Source organism: Muntiacus reevesi, chromosome 11, assembly GCF_963930625.1.
Source record: "Muntiacus reevesi chromosome 11, mMunRee1.1, whole genome shotgun sequence".
NCBI lineage: Eukaryota > Metazoa > Chordata > Mammalia > Artiodactyla > Cervidae > Muntiacus > Muntiacus reevesi.
In genome coordinates this window covers 15,407,562-15,435,154 of record NC_089259.1, presented here as the reverse complement: position 1 = coordinate 15,435,154, position 27,593 = coordinate 15,407,562, and the positions used below count along the sequence as shown (strand labels likewise).

At 39.6% G+C, this 27,593-nt stretch overlaps 1 protein-coding gene across 2 annotated transcripts in view; it reads right to left on the bottom strand.

Moving 5' to 3' along the window:
• LRCH1 (leucine rich repeats and calponin homology domain containing 1) overlaps positions 1-27,593 on the bottom strand; it is a 210,059-nt gene that overhangs the window by 47,598 nt on the left and 134,868 nt on the right. For both annotated transcript variants that reach the window (XM_065901936.1, XM_065901937.1), the window contains exons 4-11: positions 22,621-22,726; positions 17,173-17,309; positions 16,239-16,366; positions 14,649-14,712; positions 11,311-11,413; positions 8,719-8,846; positions 4,361-4,428; positions 2,699-2,785 (exon numbers count right to left, since the gene is read on the bottom strand). In XM_065901936.1, the coding sequence (XP_065758008.1) occupies positions 2,699-2,785; positions 4,361-4,428; positions 8,719-8,846; positions 11,311-11,413; positions 14,649-14,712; positions 16,239-16,366; positions 17,173-17,309; positions 22,621-22,726 (821 nt within the window). The remainder of the gene's footprint in view (positions 1-2,698; positions 2,786-4,360; positions 4,429-8,718; positions 8,847-11,310; positions 11,414-14,648; positions 14,713-16,238; positions 16,367-17,172; positions 17,310-22,620; positions 22,727-27,593) is intronic.

Here is a 27,593-nt window from a genome sequence, read left to right as displayed (position 1 = left end):
GGCAAAGAAACCGCTTGCAACGCAAGAGACCCTGGTTCAATTCCTGGGTCAGGAAGATCCGCTGGAGAAGGGATAGGCTACCCATTTCAGTATTCCTGAGCTTCCCTGGTGGCTCAGTTAATAAAGAATCTGCCTGTAAGGCGGGAGACCTGGATTCAATCCCCTGGGTTGGGAAGATACCGTGGAGAAGGCAAAGAGCTACCCCACTCCAGTATTCCAGCCTGGAGAATTCCATGGACTGTATAGTTCATGGGGTCACAAAGAGGCAGACACAACTGAGCAACTTTCACTATCCACTAATTCTATTTATATCACTGGGATCAAACTTTATGTACTTTTACATTTTTTAAAGTTAACATTATATAGTGAGCAACCTAAAATACATTGAAAAGTTTAAAAAAATATATTGGTCGCATATCTCATCTTATTAAGGACCATAATTTAAGTATCTCCAAATTGTGAGATCATTGCCTTTTTTCCAAATATTTGCTATGAAAAACACCTCTCTCCCCTCACAATTGCTGTTCATGTCTCTTTGTCCCTTAGGATACAATTTTGGAATTAATTCAAAAGCTTTATATCTATTTTTAGGCTATGGCTACAAACTACAAAATTGCCTTCTGGAGAACGGTTCTGCCAGTGGACCTTTCCACCAGCAGTTTATTTATTATTTCAAATCCTCAACAACAGTAAAAGACAAGTAGTTACAGCCCATCTTATAGATGAGAAAACTGGGGTACAGAGAACTTCTATAACTCACCCAGATTAACTGGTGTTAGAACTGGGATTGCAACCAGTGTCTGGTTGACTAAGGTATGTTCTCCTCCAGCCATACTATTTCCCCACTCCATATAATTACTCTCTCTGTCTCTCTCTCTATCTCAAACTCTCTCTCTTACACACACACACACACACAGAAGCTCTCTTCTCCCTCTTTCCTACTTTCTCACTGACTGCCCTGATTTAGAATGTGAAACTCAGCTTTTTAAGGAACACATGTCGGTTAGGTGCTTACAAATTAGCCAGACTCTGAGTCAAACATGAGGGAGAATGAACAAAATAACCACATTTTAAAGCCATCGTTGCCTCCTTCTACATATAAAATAAAGTCTCAGCTCCTCAACCCAGAATTTGAAGTCACACCTGCATCCCTCCGAACAGCTCCTCTGGGAAGTCCCACTCCTGGCTGCATATCAGAAGTACCAGCAGAACTTAAAAAAAAAAAAAAAAGAAAAGAAAATGGCCAGACACCCCCCCCCCACCCCGCCCCAATCACGCACCACAGCAGTGTCAGGCTGAGTGTCTGTGTTTTGAAACTCCTACAAATGCTCCTGAAGCACAGCCAGCTGGGAGATCACCTTTTCTGCTTGAGATTTTCCAAGTTTGTTCCACTCTTCTTGACCTCCATGCCTTTGCATGAGCTTTTAATTCAGTCCAGAATTCACTTTCTCCTTGAAAGTGCTAGCTGTCAAAGACCCAGGTAAAACACTCTAGACTTCAGAAGGCTGGCTGAGCCACCTCCCCTTTTCCACCCAGAGTCAGGCATCCACTCTATCACTTGCTTCCTTCACTTCAAGCCCTTAAAGCCATTACACTTACAAATCACTACTCAAGGCAACATGTGTAGTGATGGTTTGAGTTCTTAGGGGGAAGAGCTGTGTCTTACTCATCCTTATGTCCCCCAAGGTGCACACTGCACATCTTTCCACGCTCTAAGCACTCAACTAATGTCGGCAGAATCGAAATGCTTTTCAAATCAACTGCTGAAGATTTCCAGCCATGCTCAGCCCGACCTGGGAGTGTTCCTTCAGAGCCAGGCAACAGTGGTGGTGTGCTCTCCCTGGCACTCTGGGACTCACTAATACCTCTTTTCATCAATTCCCAGAACCTGGTGTGATTTCCACACCCACTATATTACAAGACCACATCATATTCACATTTAAATCCCCACAAACCCTGAACAGTTTACCAGGGATAACCTTTGCATCTACTTCTCCATCAATACAGTAGTTATCACCCAATACCAGGTATACTGCCGTCCTGAAAAATATTTTGTCCGTGGGCATTCTATTATCTTCGGCTGAAAAATCAAAAACTATACTGACTGCGTATAGTGCCTGTTATTGATAATGACTAATTCAATGAGAAAATTATCACCCCAATCTTTGGAAATACACAATTTAGTTAACATACACTTGGCACCGTATGTATGGATGCCTGAGTCACATTGCTGTAGAGCAGAAGTTAAACACAACATTGTAAATCAACTAAATGTCAATAACAATTTTTAAAAATAAATAAATATGGTAACACTTGATAAATTAATATTTTCCCTTTTTAGAAAATCTCTTATATTTCTATATTCCAGGGGTTTAAACTTCATTAATATAAAATATGCACTTTGACTATTTCTGTTGTCTAACATTATATAAAAATCACCCAATGAACTGCATGAAGGATGAATGAATTTCAAGAAACGATCAACAGGAGGTAACTGATCTCAATCCCTATAGAAGTTTGACTCTTTTATTTATGCATCTTGGGAAAACTGACAGTTAAAACTAACTTTCTTTTTTCCAGTGGTTAGTGGTGAGTCCATACTGTGTGTATAGATACTTTAAAAATTGAGATAATGCACTCAATAAATTAGTGTACATTATGGACCCATGGAACCTGGGCCAAGGAAAGACACACATACCTATTGGGATCTTGCAGCAAATCCACCGCCTCTCTCAGCTGTTCAATCATTGCTATATCGATGTCCTGGTCTTTGGATGCACTTATCCTGCAGCGTGAAACCAAGCATGAGACCAAAAATGACCACCAGAACATGAACAGCACCTGGGTTCTTAAGAGCAAACTTACAAAAATCCAGCTAACATTACAAAAACCATTTTGACAAACCCAGCATTTTAATGGAGATGTGTCAGAACTCTGTGGGGTGGGCTTCCAGAATTACTGGGGTGGGAGAGCCAGCTTGGCTGTAAAACACATCATTCGAAGTCTCAATGACCCTGGGCCCCCACCTGCCCAACTGTAGCAGGAGGGCAATGGACAAGCTGAGTGGTTCTCAGTCCAGGCTCTTTAAGCAGTAAAATCATCTAAGGTGTTTAAAAAAATGCCAGGGCTGATATTCCCAAGCATGTTGTCTAGGGTTTGAACATTTTATTAAGGTCTACAGATGATACTGATTTACAGGCAGAGTTAGGAACAATAGATATAAGATTGAATATGGGGTTTCCAAAGATTTACATAGTTTAAAAACTCTTTCTCTATAAAATCCATTTCTCTATAATTCTATGATTCTATAATCAAGCTAGTCCTCCTCCTCCTCAGCATATCCAATGAATAGCTGGCTGTATTAGACAGTCATTTGACAGGAACTCTGCAATATTTTTAAAAGGCAAGAGAGATTTGACCACTGTTACTGCTTTCCACTACAGAACATAAGTCAATGTCTTTCTATAAGTGAAGAAACTTTGAATGATGGAGTACATTCTCACTAAGAGGAAAACCCTCATGAAGTTTGATGGAAGGTCCAGGCCTATATGCTGGATCATGGAAAACAAAATTCTGGGAACCAAAAATCTACCCTACGCCATATGGTCCAAACTCAACCCCCCTGGAAAAGGTTCAATGTCTTGAAAGATTACTCATGCCCTCCTGCATAAAGCTGGCCAAGTAAATCTTTATATGCAATAGACTGGAAGGGATGTCCATCTGGTGCAAGATTCCTTGGGTTCAATCCTAGCCCTCTGTAACCCTGGGGCAAGATGATCAGTCTTCCTGTGCCTCAGTTTTGTCATCGGCAAAATGAGGGATAAAAACAGAATTTATCCCATAGAATTGTTGTAAAGAGGAAATGAGTTACTAAATGTGAAAGATTTGGGACAGTTCCTGGCATGTGGTATTTAATAAACATCAGCTAGTGTAACTATTAGACTTAAGACCAAGACCTCAGAAGTATATGGTTTTCTCAGGCCTTGAGGATTCTGGGGAAAGAAGTGGGAACAGGAGCATATAACATTTTAGGTCCAGCTGTTGGTTGGTTCAGACAAAGGAAAGTAAGCCGAAATCTTCTGTCCAGCAATTCTATCTCGTTTCTTGAATCACATTCTACCCATAGCCTCAAATCTGATAAAACTCACAGCCAAGGAAGAGGTATGACCTAGTACTGTGTGGTCCCAATATGACAATAAGCACCAGCGGATTAACTTGCACCTCTGATCAATATCATTGGACAGGGCTATCAGCTTGCCCAAAGAAAAGTGGACCACGATTCTATCATGACAGAGTTGCTGTTCCACATGAAACATGCACTTTACAGGATGGAGGCTCATCCCCAGCCCTAGGTACTCACGTCCCCTCGGATGGCCAGTGCGCGTCCTCTTCTATCCGTAATAGTTCCTCACAGGCCTCAGTCCTTTCCTATGGACAGAACACATGGGTCTTCTGAGAGCCACTGGCTGTGACAGTCAACAGTCTAAACCTGCCTCCGTCCATGTTCATAGCAGCGCTACTCACAACAGCCAAAAAGTGGAAACAACCCAAGTGGCCGTGGATGGATAAATGGAGAAAATGTGATCTAGACATACAGTAGAATATCATCCAGCCTTCAAAATGTAGGAAATTGTGATACATGTTACAACGTAGATGTCCCTAAGGACATCATGCTAAATGAAATAAATCAATCACAAAAAGAAAAACACTGTACAATTTCACATACATGAGGTCTCTAGAATAGTCCAATTCATAAAGACAGAAGGTAGAATGGTAGCTGGGAGAGGAGAGGGGAGAGAGATTGGGAAGTTACTGTTTAATGGGTAAAGAGCTTCTGTTTTTACAAATGAAAAGAATTTTGGAGACAAATGGTGGAGATGGTTACACAACAAGGTGAATATACTTACCACTGAATTGTATACTTTAAAAAAAATGGCTGAGATGGTAAGTTTTAGGTCATATGCATTTTACCACAATTAAAAAATAAAAGACATGGAAACCTGGTGTGCTGCAGTTCATGGGGTCGCAGAGTCAGACACGACTTAGCAACTCAGCAATAACAACAACAAAACGTTAAAATTTAAAAAAAGAAAAAAGAGAACCTGGCTCCGGATCACAACTTAAGACTCAGAAATGCAAAGCTCAACTCGATTCCTCATTGCCTCTCAGCACCTCCTGATGTTGACAGATTCCTCCACTGAGCTTGTCAGTTACACGGAAATGTGCATTCTAATGTTTCTGAGAGGACCGTGTGTGTGTGTGCGTGCGTGTGTGTGTGTGCGCGCCCTTGCGTGTGCTATTAGGAAAAAGGGAAGCATAAAAGACTTAAGACAGAAAATGCCTCAAATTGCATCTGATGGTTTTCATGTGTAAAACATCCAGATTTCACTGAAATGCACTCCTATCCTGTGATCCCCAAGAAGCGCTCTGGTGGGAGTATTTAAAAGGCCTGTCCCACTGTTGGAACTTCATGCACTGTTCTCCACTTTGATCTCCACCACAGAGAAACGCTGCTTTAACTCAGCTGACAGCTAAAACGGAAGCCATCCCAAAGTGCGAACATTCCCCTAGCAAGCAAGGTACAACAGACAGAAGGATTGTTTTCTGTGTCAAAGTTCTGACACATTATTAACTAACCCAGGCCCAGCCAGCTCTCCAGATGTGTCATGGAGAACAAGTCTTCCTCTAAGGAGGGATCTAGCTGCTTGATGTCAACCTCTGGCTTGAAAAACACTCTTTTTTTAAAAAAAAAAAAAAAAGAGAGAAACACTTAGACTTTTTTTTATATTGATTACACATTTTGTACATAGTAAAAACCAATATATAAATTACTACACCTCTATCCAAGTGACAGTGAAATTTATGAGTGAAAATATATAACCAGAAATAACCAAGAAAACATGTTCTTATCTCTTCCTATTGGGTTTCAACTATAGGAGCCGTGGGTATTTCCTTCTAAATTTCAGTTTCACAATAAAAAGTAGCCAATATAAAACAATATAAAACAAAAAAATGTATAAAACATCTATTTCAGTACACAAAACAGGGGCATTCTGGGTTACTTTGGCTAAGTTAGATGGCTATACAGTCGATAAACATTATTCACTGACTTGGTACTTACGAATTTGTCTACTCTCTGAAACCTACTTATCACCCCAAAATCAATACTTGTGATGATGTGCAGACACACGCAAAGCCTGGTGAAAACCTGAAGTCCCCAACCCCAAAACACACTTCCACAGTTGAGGCTGAACAAGGTGAGGTCATCCATGCTTTTCTGTTTCATCTTTCAGGCTGAAAAAAAAGTGTCCTTTTCAGAGTCTATTTAGTATCGCAAACGCCCCCTCCTGTAGTACCAGAGTGCTGTCTTATCGCCCTAAGCATGAGAAGGCTGTGATGTACCTCAAGGAGAAAACACCTGTGTTAGGTAAGCTTCCTTTCTGCATGAGTTACAGGGTCTTTCATGGCTGCAAGTTCAATGTTAACAAACCAACAATCCACATTAAATCAAGTGTCTTGAGGCAGGAACAAACATAAAACCAGGTTATGTACCAACTAGCTAACAAAAATGTGTGACCAGAGGTTCATAGGAACCTAACCCTGTATTTCCCATGGGAGCAACAGTTCGGGATTAGACAAGTCAGTGTTTGAGGAGACTCTATATAACAGAACTATGTGAATGAGGATCAACTGTAGTTACAAAAGCACAAGATGCTACTTCAGTGAAGGAGAGGAGACACAATATATAAAACACAGAGCTCTTGACGGTCGAGGGCTGAGTAATTCAGCACAGTGGATAGCAGTCAAACACACTCACACCTTGAAAAAGATGCAAGTCGAGGCTAAAATGGGCCTGAATTTCAGTGCACAACTTTTCATTGTAGATTTAGGTTTTACTTTACTCTTAGAGTTCCCCACCTGCCAGGAGAAGCCTCCTGCAGGGGTGTTTACTCAGGAACTATTTGCGGTAGATTTCTACACTCACCTTTGTTCCCCTAGACTCCACCCACAGGACCCACTTCCATGGGCCATTTCCGTGGACCCGAAATCTCTAAATCTAGGAAACTTGCTTTTCTGAAACAACATGCTTTTTTTCCCACTATCACTTTAATTGTTTTCTTTCAGGGCTTCCACCAGTAGACCCTCAACTTGAACTGATCATAAAAGAAAGACCAAAGCCCAATTTTCCACGTTTTGGTGACAGGCTTGTCTCAGGGTTGACAGACAGGCATCAGAAGTGGGAGCGTCCAGTGAGAGCCGCCGGCTGCAGAGTCACCGTCTGAGACTTTCACTTTAGGAGAATGCCTGGCAGGGGGTGGGATGCTGAACGTTCACTCCTGCTGTCATCAGAATAAGCAACGATGAGGCTCCACTGAAGCCACATCAGAGGAGGTGGAGGACAGAGGAGGCAGTGCGTGTGAGATAATTTGAAATAAGAGCTGATGAATTAAATATACAAAATAACAAATAGGTTTTCTACAAATGTACGTCATATGCCAGAATCACTGTGTCTGTTTTGAGCAAACCAGAGCCTCCTACAGTGTACCATTCAGCTGTTTTTCTCCCAGTTCCCTTGAAGGTGATGCTTGGAGACATTCGTTTGGATAGAGCCCAGCCATCCTAACACCATCCTCAGGAAATAAGGACCAGCACCTAAAGACCCCAGGCCTGACTTTAACACAGCAACTCAGAGACCACCATCTCTCACAACCCACAAGGTATCTGAATTAAAGCAAAAGGATTATCCTTGTGATCCTTGGGTGCCGTGACCAAGGCCAAAGGATGGACAGGAACAAACCAAGGCATGTAATCCTGTCACAAAGTGGAACCTCAACCACCAACTTTGTAAAGGGCTGGTTTTCCCCTCATTGTTGCCGTTCCTCTGATGAAAGTTCGTCTGACAATTTAGAGACTTCATCCAACCTTTCAACATCTCAGTGCCACTAAACCTGCTCAGGAATAAGTGACCTCAGAGTAACCTTCCTAAAAAGGGAACATATTCATTTCCAGAATTTAAAAGTCTTCATTTTTTCTCTTTTTACTATAAATACACTCCCAAGAAAAGCATTTTCCTAGGATACATTGAAAGTGGAAAAGACAATGGCAACCCACTCCAGTACTCTTGCCTGGAAAATCCCAAGGATGGAGGAGCCTGGTGGGCTACAGTTCATGGGTTGGAGAAGAGTCGGACACGACTGAGCGACTTCACTTTCACTTTTCACTTTCATGCGTTGAAGAAGGAACTGGCAACCCACTCCAGTGTTCTCGCCTGGAGAATCCCAGGGACAGAGGAGCCTGGTGGGCTGCCGTCTATGGGGTCGCACAGAGTCGGACACGGCTGAAGTGACTTAGCAGCAGCAGCAGCAAAATACATTGAAAAGCACGTGAAACTTTGTTTTAGCTTTTATGGGATGGTCACAGCAATTCTGATAAATTTCCTGACTTACATGATGCACTGACTACTGGAAAGCTTAGCAATTTCCGAATGCAAAAGAAAATCATACATAAACACAGACAAATAGGTTTGGATGGCAGGGACCAGGTCCTCATGTCAGCAGATAGACATGCAAGGCACTGAGAAGATGGTACATAGGCCTGAGGAAGGTGGCAGGAAGCCGAGATTGAAGGTGATGGATTGGAAACCTTGAGCGTAAACTCTAAGGTACCAAACAGAACTCAGTAAGTTAAAAAATTACTAACAGTTGATCCTCAACTTGCCTTAATGTAGTTTATAAATTCTGAATGGAGCACATCTGTTCCATGGGAAAACTGGTCTCGTTCTTCTCCTGAGTTGTCATTGCCACTCACAAATGAAGGCGCCGGTTGAAATTCCTGATGAAATTCCCCTATTAGGAAAATAAAAAGAGAGATACAAAGCATGATTTAATAAACAGATGAACAAAAACATACATGACTCTAAAATACACCATCTAGCTTCCCAATCTTCTCCGTGATCTCGTCTGGAGGTATATGATGACCCAAGTTTTATCTTCCCTATAGGATGTGAGGACCAGGTGAAAAAAGAGAAAGAAGGGGAATAAAAGTAAAAGAAATAGAAAACCCCAAATCTAATGATCAAGGCCTCTTGATCTAAAAGCAGTGGGATGGGGTGGGGTGGGAGGAAGGTCCAAGAGGGAGGGGACATATGTATACGTATAACTAATTCACTTCCTTGTGCAGCAGGAACTAACCCATCACTGTAAAACAATTATCCTCCAAATAATAAAATTTTTAAAAGTCGCAGTCCCTTTATGGCTTAATTTCTTATGAAACAAATGAAATCTCCTGTAATTTTAAGGAACAGAGAAGAGAAAAATATAAAAGTGGGCTTTTTGTGCTCCCCGCAACACGTGACAAGTAAGTATTTCAAATTCAAAATTCAGTGAATAGTTACTGAGCAACTACTAAATGGCAGGTATAATGCTAAACATTCTAGGAATTTGAAAAACTAGGGAGCATGGTAAGAAAGTGTGGGAAAGGACAAAAATAAGGACCCGAAATCATAACACAAAGAGTGACTATGATGAGGGCGATGTGGAGGGGAAAGCGCTGTGGTGCAGGACAGGACGAAGGAGCAAAGGTGCATCTCTTCTAGCTGCTCTGGATGCTGCAAAGAACCAAGTAGGACCACGTCACCTTCAAGGATCTCTGCCTGCTAAGTTGCTTCAGTTGTTCTTGACTCTTTGCGACCCCATGGAGTCCTAGCTCACCAAGCTGCTCTGTCCATGGGATTCTCCAGGCAAGAATACTAGAGTGGGTCGCCATGCCTTCCTCCAGGAGATCTTTCCCACCGAGACTGAACCCATGTCTTATGTCTATTGCATTGGCAGGTGAGTTCTTTACCACTAGTGCCACCTGGGAGGACCTCAAAGACTTGTAGCCAGCAAAAAACGGCCACTTCTAGAACAAAGAGAACAGTTAGAACTGGACATGGAAAAACAGACTGGTTCCAAATTGGGAAAGGGTACGTCAAGGCTGTATATTGTCACTCTGCTTATTTAACTTATATGCAGAGTACATCATGCAAAACGCTGGACTGGATGAAGCACAAGCTGGAATCAAGATTGCCGGGAGAAACATTAATAACCTCAGATATGCAGATGACACCACCCTTATGACATAAAGTGAAGAGGAACAGCCTCTTGATGAAAGTGAAAGAGGAGAGTGAAAACACTGGCTTAAAACTCAACATTCAGAAAACTTAGATCATGGCATTCAGTCCCATCACTTCATGGCAAATAGATGGTGAAACAATGGAAACAGTGACAGACTTTCTTTCCTTGGGCTCCAAAATCACTGCAGATGGTGACTGCAGCCATAAAATTAAAAGACGCTTGCTCCTTGGAAGAAAAGCTATGACTAACCTAGACAGCATATTAAAAAGCAGAGACGTTACTTTGCTGACAAGTGTCCATCTAGTCAAAGTTATGTTTTTTCCAGTAGTCATGTATGGACGTAAGAGTTGGACCATAAAAAAAGCTGAGTGCCAAAGAATTGATGCTTTTTAACTGTGGTGTTGGAGAAGACTCTTGAGAGTCCCTTGAACTGCAAGGAGAGCTAACCAGTCAATCCTAAAGGAAATCACTCCTGAATATTCATTGGAAGGACTGATGCTGAAGCTGAAGCTCCAATCCTCTAGTCACCTGACGCAAAGAACCGACTCATTGGAAAAGATCCTGATGCTAGGAAAGATTGAAGGCAGGAAGAGAAGGGGATGACAGAGGATGGGATGGTTGGATGGCATCACTGACTTGATGGACATGAGTCTGAGTAAACTCCAGGAGATGGCGAAGGACAGGGAAGCCTGGCGTGCTACAGTCCATGGGGTTGCAAAGAGTTGGACACGACTGAGCGACTGAACTGAACTGAACTTCCTCAGCTACAGAATACAGTGCTTAGAGTATCCATCTCAGAGTTTTAAATTTTAAATGTGATCACCTTCACAGATTAGCCAGTGCCTGGTGCAGATGAAATGCTCAATAAATAGTAACTACTGTATTACTGTTGCCATATTTCTACACATTTTAAACATAGCATTTGGAACTTAAAAACAAGCACTTTCACCAGACTTCCCTCGTGGTCAGTGGCTGAGACTCCACATCCCCAGTGCAGCAGTCCAGGGTTCGATCCCTGGTAGGGGAAATGGATCCTGATGCTAACAACTAAGAGTTTATATGCCACAACGAAATCCTACATGCCACAACAAAGATGGGAGATCCCCAGGGTCACAACTAAGACAAGTATAGCCAAATAAGTGAACAAATATTGAAAACAAAACAAGCACTTTCTTCCCATCCTTCATTCTCAGACCTTGAACTGGGCTAATGCGATGGCAAGAGTCCTCCTTGATTTGTTCTTCTTCCATGATGTTTGACATCGGCACATTGAGGCTAACAGTGTCTTCATCAGAAGGCTGAAAAGAAACGAGGCACTGTCTCATTCAAGGGAGAAGTGTTATCAAGGCAGATTAACAGAATGTTTTGTGATAAAAAAAAAAAAAAGTACTGTGATTCTCACAAACACAGTACTGAGTAAAAGAGACCAAAGGATAATGCCACTAACATATAAATTCAAAGACAGGCAAAATTAATCTATGGTGTTTGAAGTCTGGATAGTGGCTGCTCTTGGGTTGGGGGTTGGTGCATAAGGGGGTCTTCCTAGGTGGCTGGTACAGCTCTCTTTCTCTAACTAGGAACTGTTTGTATGACTGTGCTCACTTGTTCAAAACTCATCAAGCTAACACACACATACTTCTCTGTACGTACGTTTTGATCTGAAATTTTTTTCAGGTTCCTAGTGATATTTTCTAATCTAAGAGTCAGGACACTGAGAAGGACTGGATAACACTTGATAGAACAAAGAAATAACTGGAAATCCACTACCAAGCTAGCCCTAAGTCTAATCGATTGCTATCATAGTAATGGTGTGCTGAGATCTGACAAGAGTACTGATTTACCAAAAGTACATTAAGGTTTCATGGGGCCAAATACAGAGAGTAGGCAGTCAGCCCCTGAAACATCTCATTTATTTACAGTGCATCTTTACACACAACATCAAGCTTCAGTTTATTTCCCTGTTTAGGCAGAGGAAGCTGTTTTAAATATATAAGAAGCTGCTTTAAATATAGTACTTAAAAGGAACACGGGTTCTGTGCAATTTTCAGAATAATGCTTCTATCTAGTAATCAGACTTAGTTCTCCCTTGGGGTCTTGTTTCCCACACTAACTGATGAAGCTTATTTAGATAATCTATGATTCTGTCACATGAGAAATATGAAGCCTCATGTATTTTCCTATGTTTCCACTTTAGCTTCACTATTTCGAGAAAAGCGTTCCCCATCACAGGGATCAGGAACCCCACAGAGCAGGTTTCAGGTGACTGTGGCTTACTCCTAAACTCCCGAGGCTGCGACTTGTACCATACAGTGTTCGTCTTACTTTTGGACACATGCACAGACTGTCCAGAAACTGGCAGAAAACAAACGTGCATTTCATTCATTACCCAGCTCTTTACTGGGCCTCACATTTGTTTTCTGTTCGCTTATCTGAGTGATAAAAGCTAAATCAATCTGAGTGACAAATGTGAAATCAATCAGACAATGGCAACAGCCAAAGAGGGGGATGAGGCATGAATTCTGAACCCCACAAGGAGATATTAAGTAGGGAACAAGATTGACTGACCGCAGATGATAACATATTTGCCAAATAAACTGAAAATAGAAAGTTACATAGAATAATTCAGAACCTTTATCCGTGTAAAACACACCTTTCTTAGAGGTGTTCTCAGGTGATGAGACTACAATGTGTAATAAATAGGAAGACAAAAAGACAAAGGGAAAATGTGCACACTTTATTCTATTGAACTTAATCCTTTCTGCAGTCCTTCCTTCTACCCTCCTCCTATCTTTAAAAACTTAGCAAAATTCCAAGATATGCATCTAGTTAAAAAGGAGAAAATAAACCCTTGGCCTCCTTTTAGAATATTAGCATCCTACTTATACTAAGTGGGAACAAAAGGATAATGAAGTTCTTTGTTTAATGTTTTATTAATGAACTTAATTATCCTTAGAAGACAGATAAAGGATAAAGCAGAGTCTGTTTTAATTTAATAGAAAATAAGCTCGGGTGAGTAATTTCTGAAACAATGGACTATTTCAGGGGACTTATGAGTTTTAATACAGCTAAGGGAGCTGAATTAAATAAAACTTACAAAGCAATGTGTTGAGTATTTTTCCCCCCAGGGAATCACAGTAAACTACTCATGTAGGTTCATGAGGGTAATTTCATTTTATTAATATTGGCTTTCTTTTTCTGCCTATAAATGCTTCTTCTTCCTTTTGAAATATTCTATATTAGAAAAATATTAAGGTATACTAATTTTTAATATACTGCCTTATGAAATATTTTGTGGGAAATAAATTTAAATATCTTAGCTACATATTAAATCTCAAATGCCTAAAGAGAACAGGGAAAAGGCAATTTTCCTGGATTTATATATACAAAGAGTAAAAATTCAGATTTCTTAGAGTAATTGAGCTACTAATCACATCTTAAAAGAGTATTATCAGTCGCTCAGTCTGTCTGACTCTTTTGCGACCTCATGGACTGTAGCCTACTAGGCTCCTCTGTCCATGGAATTCTCCAGGCAAGAATACTGGAGTGGGTTGCCATTTCCTTCTCCAGGGATCTTCCCAACCCAGGAATCAAACCCGAATCTCCTGCATTGGCAGGCAATTCTTTATCACTGAGCCACCAGAGAAGCCCTTAAAAGAGTATTGCAATGTTTCAGGATTCATTAACCACAAAAACTCAGTGTATGAGTGTATATGTATGTGTGGCTCAGTCCACCTCAGTAAGTTCCCTCAAAAAGGGAAGGCATCATATGTGTGTGTGTGTGTGTGTGTGTGTATGCGTGTATGCGTGTGTGTGTGAAGGCATCGTGATACCTCCACCCCTACCCCAGCTGTCCCTCTTAGCTCTGCTGGTCAAGAAACCTCATGTGATGATTTATTAGTGAAAGAGTTTGGGAACCTAACAAACTATATGTAACAAATGTTCTAAATGAGTTATTTATAACCACATTACAAACTCTAGTGTGGGAGGCCTCTTAGCTCACAAATCACCAAGCTTTTATCTGGTATTATCTGAAAAGAACACAATCTAAGAATTTCCGAAAAACAAATACTGCTGTAAAAATTATGGCTACTTAAAAATGCATTTCCTGTGGGTAGAATGCAATGTACATCTGATTGCTTAACATTTATGCGGGCGTATTAACAGCCTTTTCCTAAGTTACTCTGTCATTTAAAAACAAACACTGATATTTATAAAAATACTTCCTGGGTACTTGCACACCACTTAGTCATTTTATAATATTTATTAAGCATGCGAGAATATTCTAGACAATGTGAGGCGGGGTGGGAGGAGGGGAAGGAGACAGGGACTCTATTTTTGAGACATTTACAAAATACTAAAGATGCAGAAAAAGCTAAAAACAGTTAATATTTATAGAACACTTAGAAAATTTCAAATAACTTTCACAAACATTATCACATGTTCTCAGGCAATTCCCTTTATCCAAGAGTCCAGTGAATGCAGGCAGATACACCTAAAGGCACAGAAGGAAAAGAATCTGATCCTGAGCTTTACCTCTGTGGCAGATAATCGTTTGTCTCCGTTATCACTCCCAACGCCCGAATCAGAATCCTTCTTGCTGGGTTATATGCCATCGATATTGAATTCATTTAGAAAAGAATCAAAATGACAAAGTTCAGAACAACATACATCAATTTATATCAAAATAATGACTTTGCTATATAAATTTTTATTATTATCCAAAAGCAACAAATCAGTTGAATATTATAAGGATATTAAGACAAGGCCCAACTTGGGCTTCCCTCATAGCTCAGTTGGTGAAGAATCTGCCTGCAATGCAGGAGAGCCGGGTTTGAGGCCTGGGTTGGGAAGATCCCCTGGAGAAGGAAATGGCAACCCACTCCAGTATTCTTGCCTGGAAAATCTCATGGACAGAGGAGCCTGGCAGGCTGCAGTCCATGGTGTTGCAAGAGTCGGACACGACTTAGTGTCTAAACCACCACCACCAAGACAAGGCCCTAATGAAAGTCAGATTCTTGAACGGTCTGTTGGACAATTTTTTAATTTAATTAATTAGTTAATTTATTTTTGGCCTCACCACTGACACATGCGATCTTAGTTCCCTAACTGGGGATTGAACCAGCAACTCCTGCATTGGAAGAGCAGAGTATTACCAATGGACCACAAGGGAAGCCCCAGTACTGTCTAAATATAATGTAAAATGAATTCCTTGTGTCTGGATTTACATTCTACCTGAGTGGCCCGTTTTTTAAATCAGGTAACAATTTTCTTATTTTATTAATTCTAGAGTATTTAAAAGCAAAATCTGTCAGTTGCTCTTACCTTTCATGTTATGAAATATCCTAACTTTCAATAATTCTGCAAACTTTTATCCAGTGACTAAATAAATTTGATAGTATGTTTAAAACAATAAAATAATGAATACTTCTTTTAAGCACTATATAAAGGTACGACCAAGGTAGGCTGAGATCTTAAGTCACTGTATTTACTTTTTAGTAAAAAGTTAAGGAAATATTTCTGCAATGAGTACATCTCAAAAACAACCCGCATGTCTACAAGTGTGTTGAGTGTGAGAATTCTGTTCTCTGAAAATTCAAGGCCCAATTTATGCCACAAAATGGTCAAGGACACACGAAATGATTCTAAAGTTTCCATTCTAAATAGAAAATGGCAAAAACGATGCACAGTGCATTTTTAAAAGACAATTTAAAAAATAAAGCCTGCACTGTTTCTTAACAATGTTCCAGAAGCACAGTAAAAATTAACTCAGAAAACCATGTCTCAGTTTGATACATTTGTTTGAACTAATAAGTACATTTATATTATAGATCTTACTTATAAGGCTATATATAAACAGGTGTGCACATACATGTGTGCACACACATAGGCAGCACTCAAGAAGGATTGATTACTGATTAGGAGAGGGTAGATGAGATTGAAAGATGGCAAAATATTATCAACATTATCAACTTTCCCTTTCTTATTCCAAAAGTGGCTGAGACTCTGATGTATAAAACTGTACTGGTTGAGTGAAACAAAAGGATTTTGGGGGTTATTTACTGGGAGTGTGTTGGGCTAAGCAAATTATAAATGGGGCTTCCAGTCGAGGGTGGTCATACTCACCCGTCTTCCACGTGCTGGTGTAAATGTGGCCTTTCCATGGTGTGGAGATAAAGGGAGTCTGTTGTCTTAATCTGGCATGCTTGGATGCTCAGATACTTGAATATGTGCACTTTGCCCTTGGTGCAAATCTAAGGGGAAAATAATAATAAGTAGCTCCTTTTTTAAAGACAAAACAAAATGCAAACATCAGTCATCTCATTCCATATGTCTTAGTTTTTGCATTTTCACTTTAAGTAATATGTCAACAACAACTAAACTTGACGTCTCCAAAACAGGTAAGATTTAAAGGCAATCATCTCCTCCAAATTCTACCTGAATAGGAGACTGTGCTCAAGAAATTTCTAGTTTCTTTGCACTAAACTGCAAAATTTTAACAGAAATATATTTATGTACAAGTAGTGTAAAAAGTATGTATGCCATATGACTGACCTAGAAATGTTCCAATTCTGAAAGCATATACATTTAATTTTGTTCTCACATAGTTTACTATTTGAGCTTGAGTCTTGTCTCTAAATAACTGACAATCATATTTTAAAATGGTCAAACTCCATTTTTCAGCTAACTTTAAAAGACTCTATTACTCCTTTCATAAACCATACACTCCAGAAAAAGTTTCAAACGCACGCACAAATGATCAATGCAACCGAGTTAAGTGAAATAATCAAATATCATAATTCTGGAGTTGCAGTGACCAGAACAGCGAGGCAAATGCTGGTAAACAACCTGATGTCACAGAAGATGACATATTGTAGTCAGATGTACCCGAGGTTTCAGTTTTTAAAAAACTATGACTGTTTGTGATCATGTCTCATACATTAATTCTGCAGAATATTAAAAAAAAAAAAAAAAAAGTTCTGCTGAGAGTTGCTTAGGTGCTATTGATAGCATACCCCCCCACCCCCAGGAGCAACAACTTTGCAGGGAGACCCCTCACCTGTGCTGGAGGAGACTGCAGAGGGTTATTCTCAAGCAGTAACACTTGCAGCTGTTTCATCTCTCTAAAACAAATGGGAATCACGAGCACTTTATTGCAGGAAAAGTCAAACTTTACCAAGGGAAGATCTACTAGTTCTAAAAGAACAGGAAAAAAGAAAAAAAGAAAAAAAACTCAGAAAGCAACAAGATTAAGTGGCTAAACATTCAAAACTTTTCTGCTTATCAGGAGATATATCATTTAGCATAATTAAAATCAAGTTGTGCATGAGGAATATACATTATGTTTATATTGCATTGACCAAAAAGTCCGTTTGGGTTTAAGCAAAACTAAAAGACATGATTTTCATTTTCATCAAAAACTTTATTGAACAACATACTCAGTAACCAAATAAATTTTTTGGCCAGCTCAATATAACATTTTACTAAAGAAGAGAGGAAAGCTTTCACTGGGGGCCCAAAAGTTTTAATCCATTGTTAGTTCTGATAAGAGCTGCAAATGCTATACATGTACAACAATAAAAAGGCTTTTTTCCCAGCAAAACAATCACATAAGCCACACCACACCAAGATATGCTTATGTTTTAACTTCCAACTGTTTTCAAACAGCTTGCTAGCTTATGAATAACATGTTAATTACAACATATCCTTATGTATTCTGTGTATGTGGGTTGGCAGAATCTCAGAACGAGTTACTAGAAATATGCTCATGATTGTTTAACACCACTTTAAAAAATAAGTGCTATCAAATTTGGAATTTTGCAACAGACCCTGTAATTCTGATTTGATCAGGCTTTATTCTACTGCTTTAAAAGAAGTCTTCTGTAGCTCCACAAACAAGACACAACATTATATTTAGCATAAAATCCCCACCCAGCGGCATAGCAAACACTCAGTAATTTCAAGCATTCCAACTGACATTGGCAGCTGCAAGAAACGAACTCCAATGTATTCCATAGAGCAAAGAGGCTGAGCAATGCCAGACATGCAGGGTGACACGGGGCAAATCACTAAGAGGCGACAGAGGGTTCATTTCAGAAAGGCCTCACCACGTTTGTTATGAAATCTGGTAAGGGGTGATAGGCGGTGCTTTCAAATACTCAAGCAGATGAAGGCCAGGGACTATAGGAAGAAGAGGAACCAAGGGCAGAGACCTTGAGAAAGAATTCCTAATAACACTATCCCTCCACTCCCCCTGTACTGCCTGAGGGTTTTCACATTACTCAGCTAGACTACTTCAAGTTCCACCAACAAAAGCTCACTTAGCAACCAATCCCTTCTCTGAGGTCAACTTACTCTGAGTGAGGTCAACTTACTCTGGGACATTCCCTCTTTCATACCTTAGTGAATTGCTCTGTATTAAAGAAAAGAGTCATGAGACTGAAATGCAAGGACAGTGGAACAAGATCGTTACTCAGCAGCTCCCAAACTCAGGTCCATGATAGGCAGGCAGTTGGGTAAAAGAAACCCAGGATGTGTATGTTTTTTTATTGGAATACAGTTGATTTACAACGTTTGTATTAGTTTCAGGGGTACAGCAAAGTGATTCAGTTATACAGACATATGTATGTATGTGTAAGACCCTGATGCTGGGAAAGATTGGAGGCAAAAGGAGAAGGGGGCAGCAGAAGATGAGATGGTTAGATAGCATCGCTGACACAACGGACATGAACTTGAGCAAACTCGGGGAGATGGTGGAGGGCAGAGGAGCCTGACGTGCTCCACCGGGTCGCCAAGAGTCAGACACGACTTAGTGACTAAACAACTACCATGTGTATATATTTTTTCAGACTCTTTTCCCTTATAGTTTATTACAAGATATTGAATATAGTTCCTGGAGCTATATAGCAGGGCATACACACACAGATACAATAGTGTGCATCTGCTAGCCCCAAACTCCTAATTAATCCCTCCCCCGTCCCCTCTGGTAACCCTAAGTTTCTTTTTCATGTCTGTGAGTTTATTTCTGTTCTGTAAATAAATTCATTTGTATCTTTTTTTAGATTCCACATATAAGTGATATCATAAGATATTTGTATTTCCCTGTCTGACTTCACTAATCTCTAGGTTCAACCATGGTGCTGCAAATGACATTATTTCATTCTTATTCACGGCTGAGTAATATTCCATTGTATAAATGCACCACATCTTCTTTACCCATTCCTCTGTTGATGGACAGTTAGATTGCTTCCGTGTCTTGGCTATAGCAAATAGTGCTTCTGTGCACACCCACTCCAGTGTTCTTGCCTGGAGAATCTCGGGGACGGGGAGCCTGGGGGGCTGCCGTCTATGGGGTCTCCCAGAGTCGGACACAGCTAAAGCGACTTAGCAACAGCAGCAGCTGCTGCTATTCACATTAGGGTGCATACGTCTTTTCTAATCAGAATTTTTGAATTCTAATTCAAGCTGGATGTGTATTTTTTTTAATTCCCCCCAAGGAATTCTCTGCTCAGACCCATCTCTCCAACCAATAGCAGGATAAGTGATTTTCCTCAGGCCTCACTTATCCCGGTTGCCTTGACGAAGTGCTTGGACAGCAGCGGGAGGTAGACAGGAGGTGAGCCCTGGGACAGCATGGAATCAAGAAACTTAAAGGAAGAGCTCTTTCCACCTCACAGTTTGTTTCTAAAAACAGAGCTGACAATTAGGGGGACTATATATAAATAGAATATCTCTTTGCTGTAACTTCCAGTAGTATGAATCCATCTCTCCAATGGTTGACTCGACTCTCGCCAAGTTAGCCTGGCAAATCAGGATAGTTTAACCGGACTCTGCTCTTCAACAAACTGCCACTTAAAATGAAGACTTTAAAGCAAGACTAGAGAGCTAATCTCATAGTATTATGAGATACTATGAAGACATAGCAGAAGGGGAAAGAAGGTGACTTAAAAGAAAAGATGGTTTTTATAATGACTATTCCTTTTAGTGCCCGTTGGGGACACAATTACCATCTTAGTTTAGGAACGCTAGAACACGATAGTTTCACAACAAGGAAATGGAAGAGAAAATAGTAACTCTGCTCAGAAAAGGTCAAAAGAATAGGAAAGGTGGGGGGTGGGGGGTAACAAAGAACAACAATGAATCCCACTCCTCTCTCCCCATTGCAAAGAGGAGCAATGAATGACTGCCTTAATACTCTGTTCTGGTCCCAGAAAGTACAAAGAGTCTCCAGGTTGCATGAGGAAAAACACCAAAAAACGGATCTGGGCAACAAGGCCACAAACCTTTCCCCTCTCCTCAGATTGAAAGTATACGAGGAGGGATACTAAAGAGGAAAAGTAAATGAGTAAATACTAAAAGTCTTTAAATTCACTGCCTCAGAGCATTATCAATGCTCTTTTGTTAACAGAGTTCTCTGGAGTGAAGCAAAAAGAAACTTGATATTCAGGAAATTATTTTTTTTTAAAAGATTTTCCAGTAAACTAAAGTTTTAGCTCTTAGTGTTTATTAAAATATGCAATCTGAGAAAACAGAATTATGGAAAGCATAGGAATTTGTAACAGATCTTTTTAGAAGGAATGCTTTTAAGTTAAGAGTGCAAGGAACAGTTTCAGAAACAAATCTCTTTTGATTTTACAGATGCACTTTCTTCCCTCATGTTTCTATTACATAAAACTGTTAAATGATTAATTTTTTTATAAAAAAATAAGATTTCAATAATTTGTAATGATTCTCAATAATTAACATAAGAGCTTAAGTTTAAATGAAAGTTTTCCTTAATGCTATGAAAGGTTATATGCTTACAGATTTGCTGTCTATATAATAAAGAGTTTTTCCTTCATACTTGCTCAAACCAAGAAAACAATTTCATCCACTGAAAAGCAGAACTGCATAGTGACAAAATGAAAAATCACTGTTTTTATGCCAAGTCATCTCAAGTAATAAAGTAATAAATCTTTATGCTAAGTTTCTAATTTTCTTTCTTTAAAATACTAGTCAGGATGAAAAAGGTGAAGATGGAAGATACACTTCAAGCAGATGACATTTTATAAAGTTCTTTCCCTTTTATGAGCTTCATTTTCTTGCTTTGAATAACGAAGCATTTCAAGCCAAAGATCATGAAGCAGGAACAGAATAATAAAAATCAGGCAGTTCGAAAATAGCTGTGTGAGGGTCAGATTAACCAAATGCTGACTGTTTCCAAATATACACTTTAGCTTTGAGGTATATTTGCAAATGTAAATTTGAAATTGGGCATGCCTCGTGTGCTCAAATGAAAATGACAGAAACCAGTGTCATCTTGGAAGACCAGAGTATGTTCTGGAGAAAGCATTCAATGTTACATTGTTCATCAACTCATCCCTGATTTATGGCCAAATGAGGATCCCAAAATGTGAAATTCAGATCCAGCACCACCTACAAGGCTGCTTATTAAAGTTCTTAATGGCCTAACATTTCTGAAAAAATATATCTCTTTAATTTTTTATTTATTTTTATTATATTGAAGTACAGTTGACTGACAATTTTTTTTCTATTGAGTATCTTTTCACTTGAACTTCAACACAACATCATACCAGAGGGCACAATATGGAAGCCCAGAGATGCAGAGAAGCGTTTGCCTGAGTCTGGCTCCTAGGTGGTGCCATCTGCAGGGCTCCGAGTTCGTGCTGTGTCTCTGGGGACCTGAGTCTCCATCCTTGCTCCAGGCTTCAAGAAATTCATCAAAACAGCCAGAGCTAGGGGTCCAAATTTCACTTCGCAGGGGCACACCCTCTCCTGCAGCATGGATCCGAGACACAAGGTGCTCCCTGGATCTGCAGGACCAAGCACCGCAACTAAGTGTTGGCCGGACAGTTGAGGACATCACAGGTCCACACCAGCAGCAACTCATGTTGCCTCCTGATAGGAGCTGGACTGTGTGACCCCCAAACTCCTATGTCGGAACTGTGACCTCCCCACTTCCTCAGAATGTAACTGTATTTGGAGGCAGGCAGGGCCTTTAAAGGGTAGGTGAGTTGATGGGGTTATTAGGGAAGGAGGGTCCTAACCCAATATGATGGGTATCCTCATAAGAAGAGGAGGTAAGGACACACACAGTGGGAAGTCGGCATGAAAATGCAGGGAGTCAAGGAGAGAGGCTTCTAAAGAAATAAAACTGCCCAACACTATGATCTCAGACTTACAGCTTCCAAACTGCAGGAAAATATATCTCCATTCTTTAAGTCACTACGTCCTTGGTACTTTGTTATGGTAGTCTGAGCAAACACCACACACACACACACACACACACACACACACACAGCTTTATGCGGGGGAATGATTTTGTTACTGAAACCCTTGACTAAAATTACAACGTGAATGTAACTTCTCTGTTATCTACACATGAAATTCAAATTATAATCAGTATTAATAGGTACACACAAACATGACTGGATTTACCTTCACAAAGGTTATTAAAAAATAATAAAATTCTTCTGTTGATTCATTTATCCCTCTATTTTTTTTTTACCTTGTGGTAAAACCTTAAGGTAATTTCTTCTGACATTCAGTTCTCGTAGGGATTTCAATTGCCCTATCTGCTGGGGCAGAGCTGTGATCTCGTTGCAGCTGACATCCTGCATCGCAAACAAAAAGAGAAAGAATAAAGGCCTTTCGCTGGGAAATCAAGCATTTCAGGGGAAATCTCATTAAGGAATTTAAATATTAGAATAACTATACAGGTACATTTTTATATTGGTCTCCAGGTCTGAGGCCAAGTGAGGCTTAGCACAGAGAAAAAGAAGAAAGTACAATGTTTTAAAAACATCCTCTGGGGAGAGAAAAGGTAAAAAGAGGCATGTTAGTAGCCTTTTGTAGCTACTCTCGGGCTGCTGCATTCACATGCTTCAGTCTTACTTAATTCTCACAACAAATCCATGGGACAGTATTACTGGCCTAATATGCACAGATCAGAAAAACGAGGCCCATGAAAGTTCTGTCAATTGTCCAAGACTTGCAGAGTAAACACTCAGAACCAATTCCCAACCCACTGTTCAGCCACTACCCTATCTCACCAGACGCTCGCAATTTATAGTGTATAATTATGTATATTAATGCATTGTTTAGATACATTATTTATTTTAAATTTAATTCTTATCAGAAGGCTGAAAACTTTGGACTGGAACATGTTTATAAATATTTACAAGCAAGACTGTGGAGGATGAAGACTATGTCTTCTCTGCCTTGGAAAAAATAATACTCCACTGGTAATCAACAAAGGTCCGTTTTGTCAAAGCTATGGTTTTTCCGATAGTCGTGTATGAATGTGAGAAATGGACTATAAAGAAAGCTGAGCACAGAAGAATTGATGCTTTTAAACTGTGGTGTTGGAGAGGACTCTTTTTTTTTTAATTAATTTATTTATTTTAATTGTTTAGAGTCCCTTGGACTGCAAGGAGATCAAACCAGTCAATCCTGAAGGAAATCAGCCGTGAATATTCATTAGAAGCATTGGTGCTAAAGCTGAAACTCCAATTCTGATGTGAAGAACTGACTCATTGGAAAAGACCCTGATGCTGGGAAAGATTGAAGGTGGGAGGAGAAGGGGACAACAGAGGATGAGATGGTTGGATGGCATCACCAGCGTAATGGACATAAGTTTGAGTAAGCTCCAGGAGTTGGTGATGGACAGGGAAGCCTGGTGTGCTGCAGTCCATGGGGCCGCAAAGAGTCAGATACGACTGAGCAACTGAACTAAACTGAATCACTGATGAGAATAACCTCGACATATGCAAAATGGTGGCCATGACATCTTTAATCTTCTATCGTATTATCATCCCTAATCCCACTCTTCCTCTTGTTCCTGGTAGCTCTGCCCTGCTCTCCACCTCCCTCACCCCAGCTACCCCCTTAGTCCAGACCAGCAGTATTTCTCAGCCAGACACTATAATGGTCTCCTGGTTGTCTGCAAGCATCAAGCTCCTCCTTGGATTCATCTTTCACACAGTGAAGATTTACAGAGTGTGAACTTCACTGTGTCATCCACCAGCTCAAACATCTGCAGCAGCTCCTTAGAAACTCTAGGATAAAGTACCAAACTCAAAACCACTCAATTGTTTGTCTCCTCCTGTAAGCCCGCAAGCTCCTAGATGGAAGAGACTATTTCATAGCCACTTTGATCTGGTGCCAAGCAGAATGCCAGGTAGAAAGTACAAGATCAATAAATATTGGATAAAACGTCTTAAGCTGCTTTATGTTGATGCTCCATGATACTGCAGTTTATTCTGTCTCTGGCTGGGAGCCCAGGAGGCCCCAATATACACACCAAATTTCTTGCAGGTCCTGCTTGATGTCACAGAACCATAGGTATATTTGGACTACAAATGATCCCAATGAGATCAAGTCCGTAAACATCCCACACCACTGCTGAATCTACAAAAATAATCCCCCTTCGCTCCTCCTTTTAGAAGGAACAAAGCCTCGTTTCATAATCACTTATATGAGAGGAACTCATTGACCAATTCCCTGAAAGCTCCAGGCTCTGTGGAAAAGCAGGGCTGCACAGAACACAGTGGATCGCTGTCCTCTGGTCCCATCTCTTCTCAATATCCTCAGGTGACCTGCCAATCTGTCATGGTCATGAAGGTGTTAAATGGATATCACTTGATGAAAAGGAATAACATCACTCGTACTGAAGGCATTTGAGCTGTGATCTATGAAGTCTGGGCACACATGCTGGAATCAGCCCGCCACGCTGTTCTGCAACATTAGATGTTCGATGGCATCACCCCCGAGCTGGCTGTTGCTGCATTGCTTCTGGCCCAGATAAGTCACACCAAATTTTATGAAAGGCTTCCCTAATGTTAAAAAAAAAAAAAAAAAAAAACCCACAAGCACATCCACAGAGACATAAAAGTCTAAGGAAGTAATTACATAATTAGGAGGTCCAGAGATTGGCTCAGTCACTCTTACCCCCTCACTGAGTCAGTAAATTATTCTGCAATTATTCAGAAGAATATACGTCCATGTATGAGAAGTGAAAAGTGAAATGCCATCTTCTCCTGATTACAACAGCATCTTAGCAGCCATAGAAGTCAATAACCAGACCCATGCAGTGGAAGTTTTATCTTTCTTTGCTTCAACCAAGTTACAAATTCGCAAGAAGTACCACTTTAAAATCTAAGAGCCCTCACGCAAATGGTACACAGGTGAACCCTAGAAATATATGAAATTAAATTATTTTATTGGACTCAGGATCAGGCACAGATCGTTGATGATCATGAAGGAAGAATCAATCAGATTATTTTCCCACCTCTAAGGAGAATTTATGTTGACATCTGAAATTTTTTTTATAAGTCTGTGACTGATAGCATGAGAAAGATACTTTTGCAGAAGATGGGAACTACAGATTTTTCAATGTGAAACTGATGATTTTGAGAAGTTTCAAACATATAATTTTTTTTAAATCTTTCTTTTAAAACAAGAGAGACGGGAGGGGCAAGCCAAGAGAAAACAGATGTATTTAGGCAGCATTATGAAATACTCTGAGATAAAATGCATTTTTTTTCTGTTTTTTTCCTGTATACTATATTCACTTTGCACGTTGTTGGTTACTCCTGGTAAAGTCATGAAATTAGAGTCTGCTGTTTCCCTAAGTTTCCCTAAATATAGATAATTTTTCCAACATATATTTCTAAGTGTGTTTATCAAAGGAAGTAGACTCCCCTCAGCTATATTTAAATACTTACTTACCAGGAGGGAAAATGCTTTCTTAATTTATTTTTTTAAAGAACTTCACATAATGTTAACAACAAGCTTTTCCTTCTAACTTACAAGACAGGACATCTGTAGACCATTAGAAACACAAAGTCCAATTGTCCATTCACATTTTGAAGGGTATATGATGAAGGTCAAATTATTTTAATAATACTCTGCACTGCCATCAGTTACTTCCTGTTCGGCCAAAATAATGAGGGGAAAGCGAGATAAACACTTTTCACTCTTGTATAATCAATACTGCAAAAACTGTGCTAACCTCTTCTTTCTCTGCTACTAAACCCTGCCAAGTTTTAAAGAGGTTATGAATTTTGCCACAAAAATAAAACCACATAGGTAATTATGTCTTAATTAGTTGAGGAATGAGGAGGAGGACAGAGAGAAAATAGACTAGATGTTTTTGGATAAGATACTTCAGGTTAGAAAGTAAAAAAGCAACATTCCTAGAATAGTTTGGTTCTTTAGAACATGTCTTTCCCCATTTGGTCTAAAAGAAAGTATTTTTTTTGTTTTTGTTTTTTTAGCAGGGAGAGTTCATTTTTAAAAGATATGATTTAATAAATAAATTTTAAAAATAAACATTAATGCCCCATATGGCTGCAATAGTGATAATTTATCAAGTTATGAGATTCAGAACCAGTAGCTTCTTTAGATAATCATATGAATCCCTTCGGAATTGTCTATTAGCCCTAAGCTATGTCCTGCTGAATAATTATTGCAAGTTATAGTGAAACCAAATTACCATATATTTAGCATTATAATATTGTAAATAAACAGAAAGGCCCAAAAGCAAAAATCTTAAGTGTATCATAAATATTTACTAATTCTATTCTTTTTGAAACAGAAATGAATCTAATCATTATGCATTACATAATCACATAAACACTCAAACTTACATGTTATGGGCCAGCCAATTTTCTCATTTAGATTAAAAAAACAACTTCAGCAATGACTTAAAATACACGTATTTTCGGCTGGTTTAATCAAAATGCTCTGAAGCAACCCAAAGAAAGACTTTAGAAGTCAAGATTCTCATTCATCACAACCCTTCTGGGCAATTACCAAAAAAGTCTCTAGAAAGGTTAAATGCATGTTCCAGATTAATACATTTTAGCTGACTGACTGCTAGTCACAAACTTACCTTCAGAATGCAAAAATGACAAGGATTTAAAACATTAGCGTAGGTTCAAGATTATTAAAGCAGGAAAGGTTCATTTTCAGAATGTAACATTTTTAGAAAGACTAGACTTGTTTTTTCAAGTTGTAGCTTCTAATGAAAGCCAACATAATTGTGTCAAGATGATTTTTGGTTAGAGAAGGTTTCCAGGGAGACCAGGCTACGCTGCAGAACTGCATGTGGTATTCTCATGAGCTATCTTCCCCTGACTCTCGGGTTTTCAAAATCTTAGTGTTGCTATACTATGGCTTAAGTCATATTTTAAAATCTAGCTCTTTATTTAACAGAAGAAAATGCGAACATTCTAACAGGAAATACAAGCTATTAATACTAGTGGCCTCCCATCATGTGACCATATCCTTTTGTGGAAATGTCTTTGTGTGACTTCCACTGTGCAACTTGAGGTCAGTATCTTAACCTCTCAGTTCTTATGTAAAAAGAAGAGATGAGATTATAGATCACTCTAATTTCCTGACAACGTCAGGAAAATCCTTCTACCACATTAGAAATAATGAAGAAATTTGTTGAAAGACAGATACTTAACTGACTTA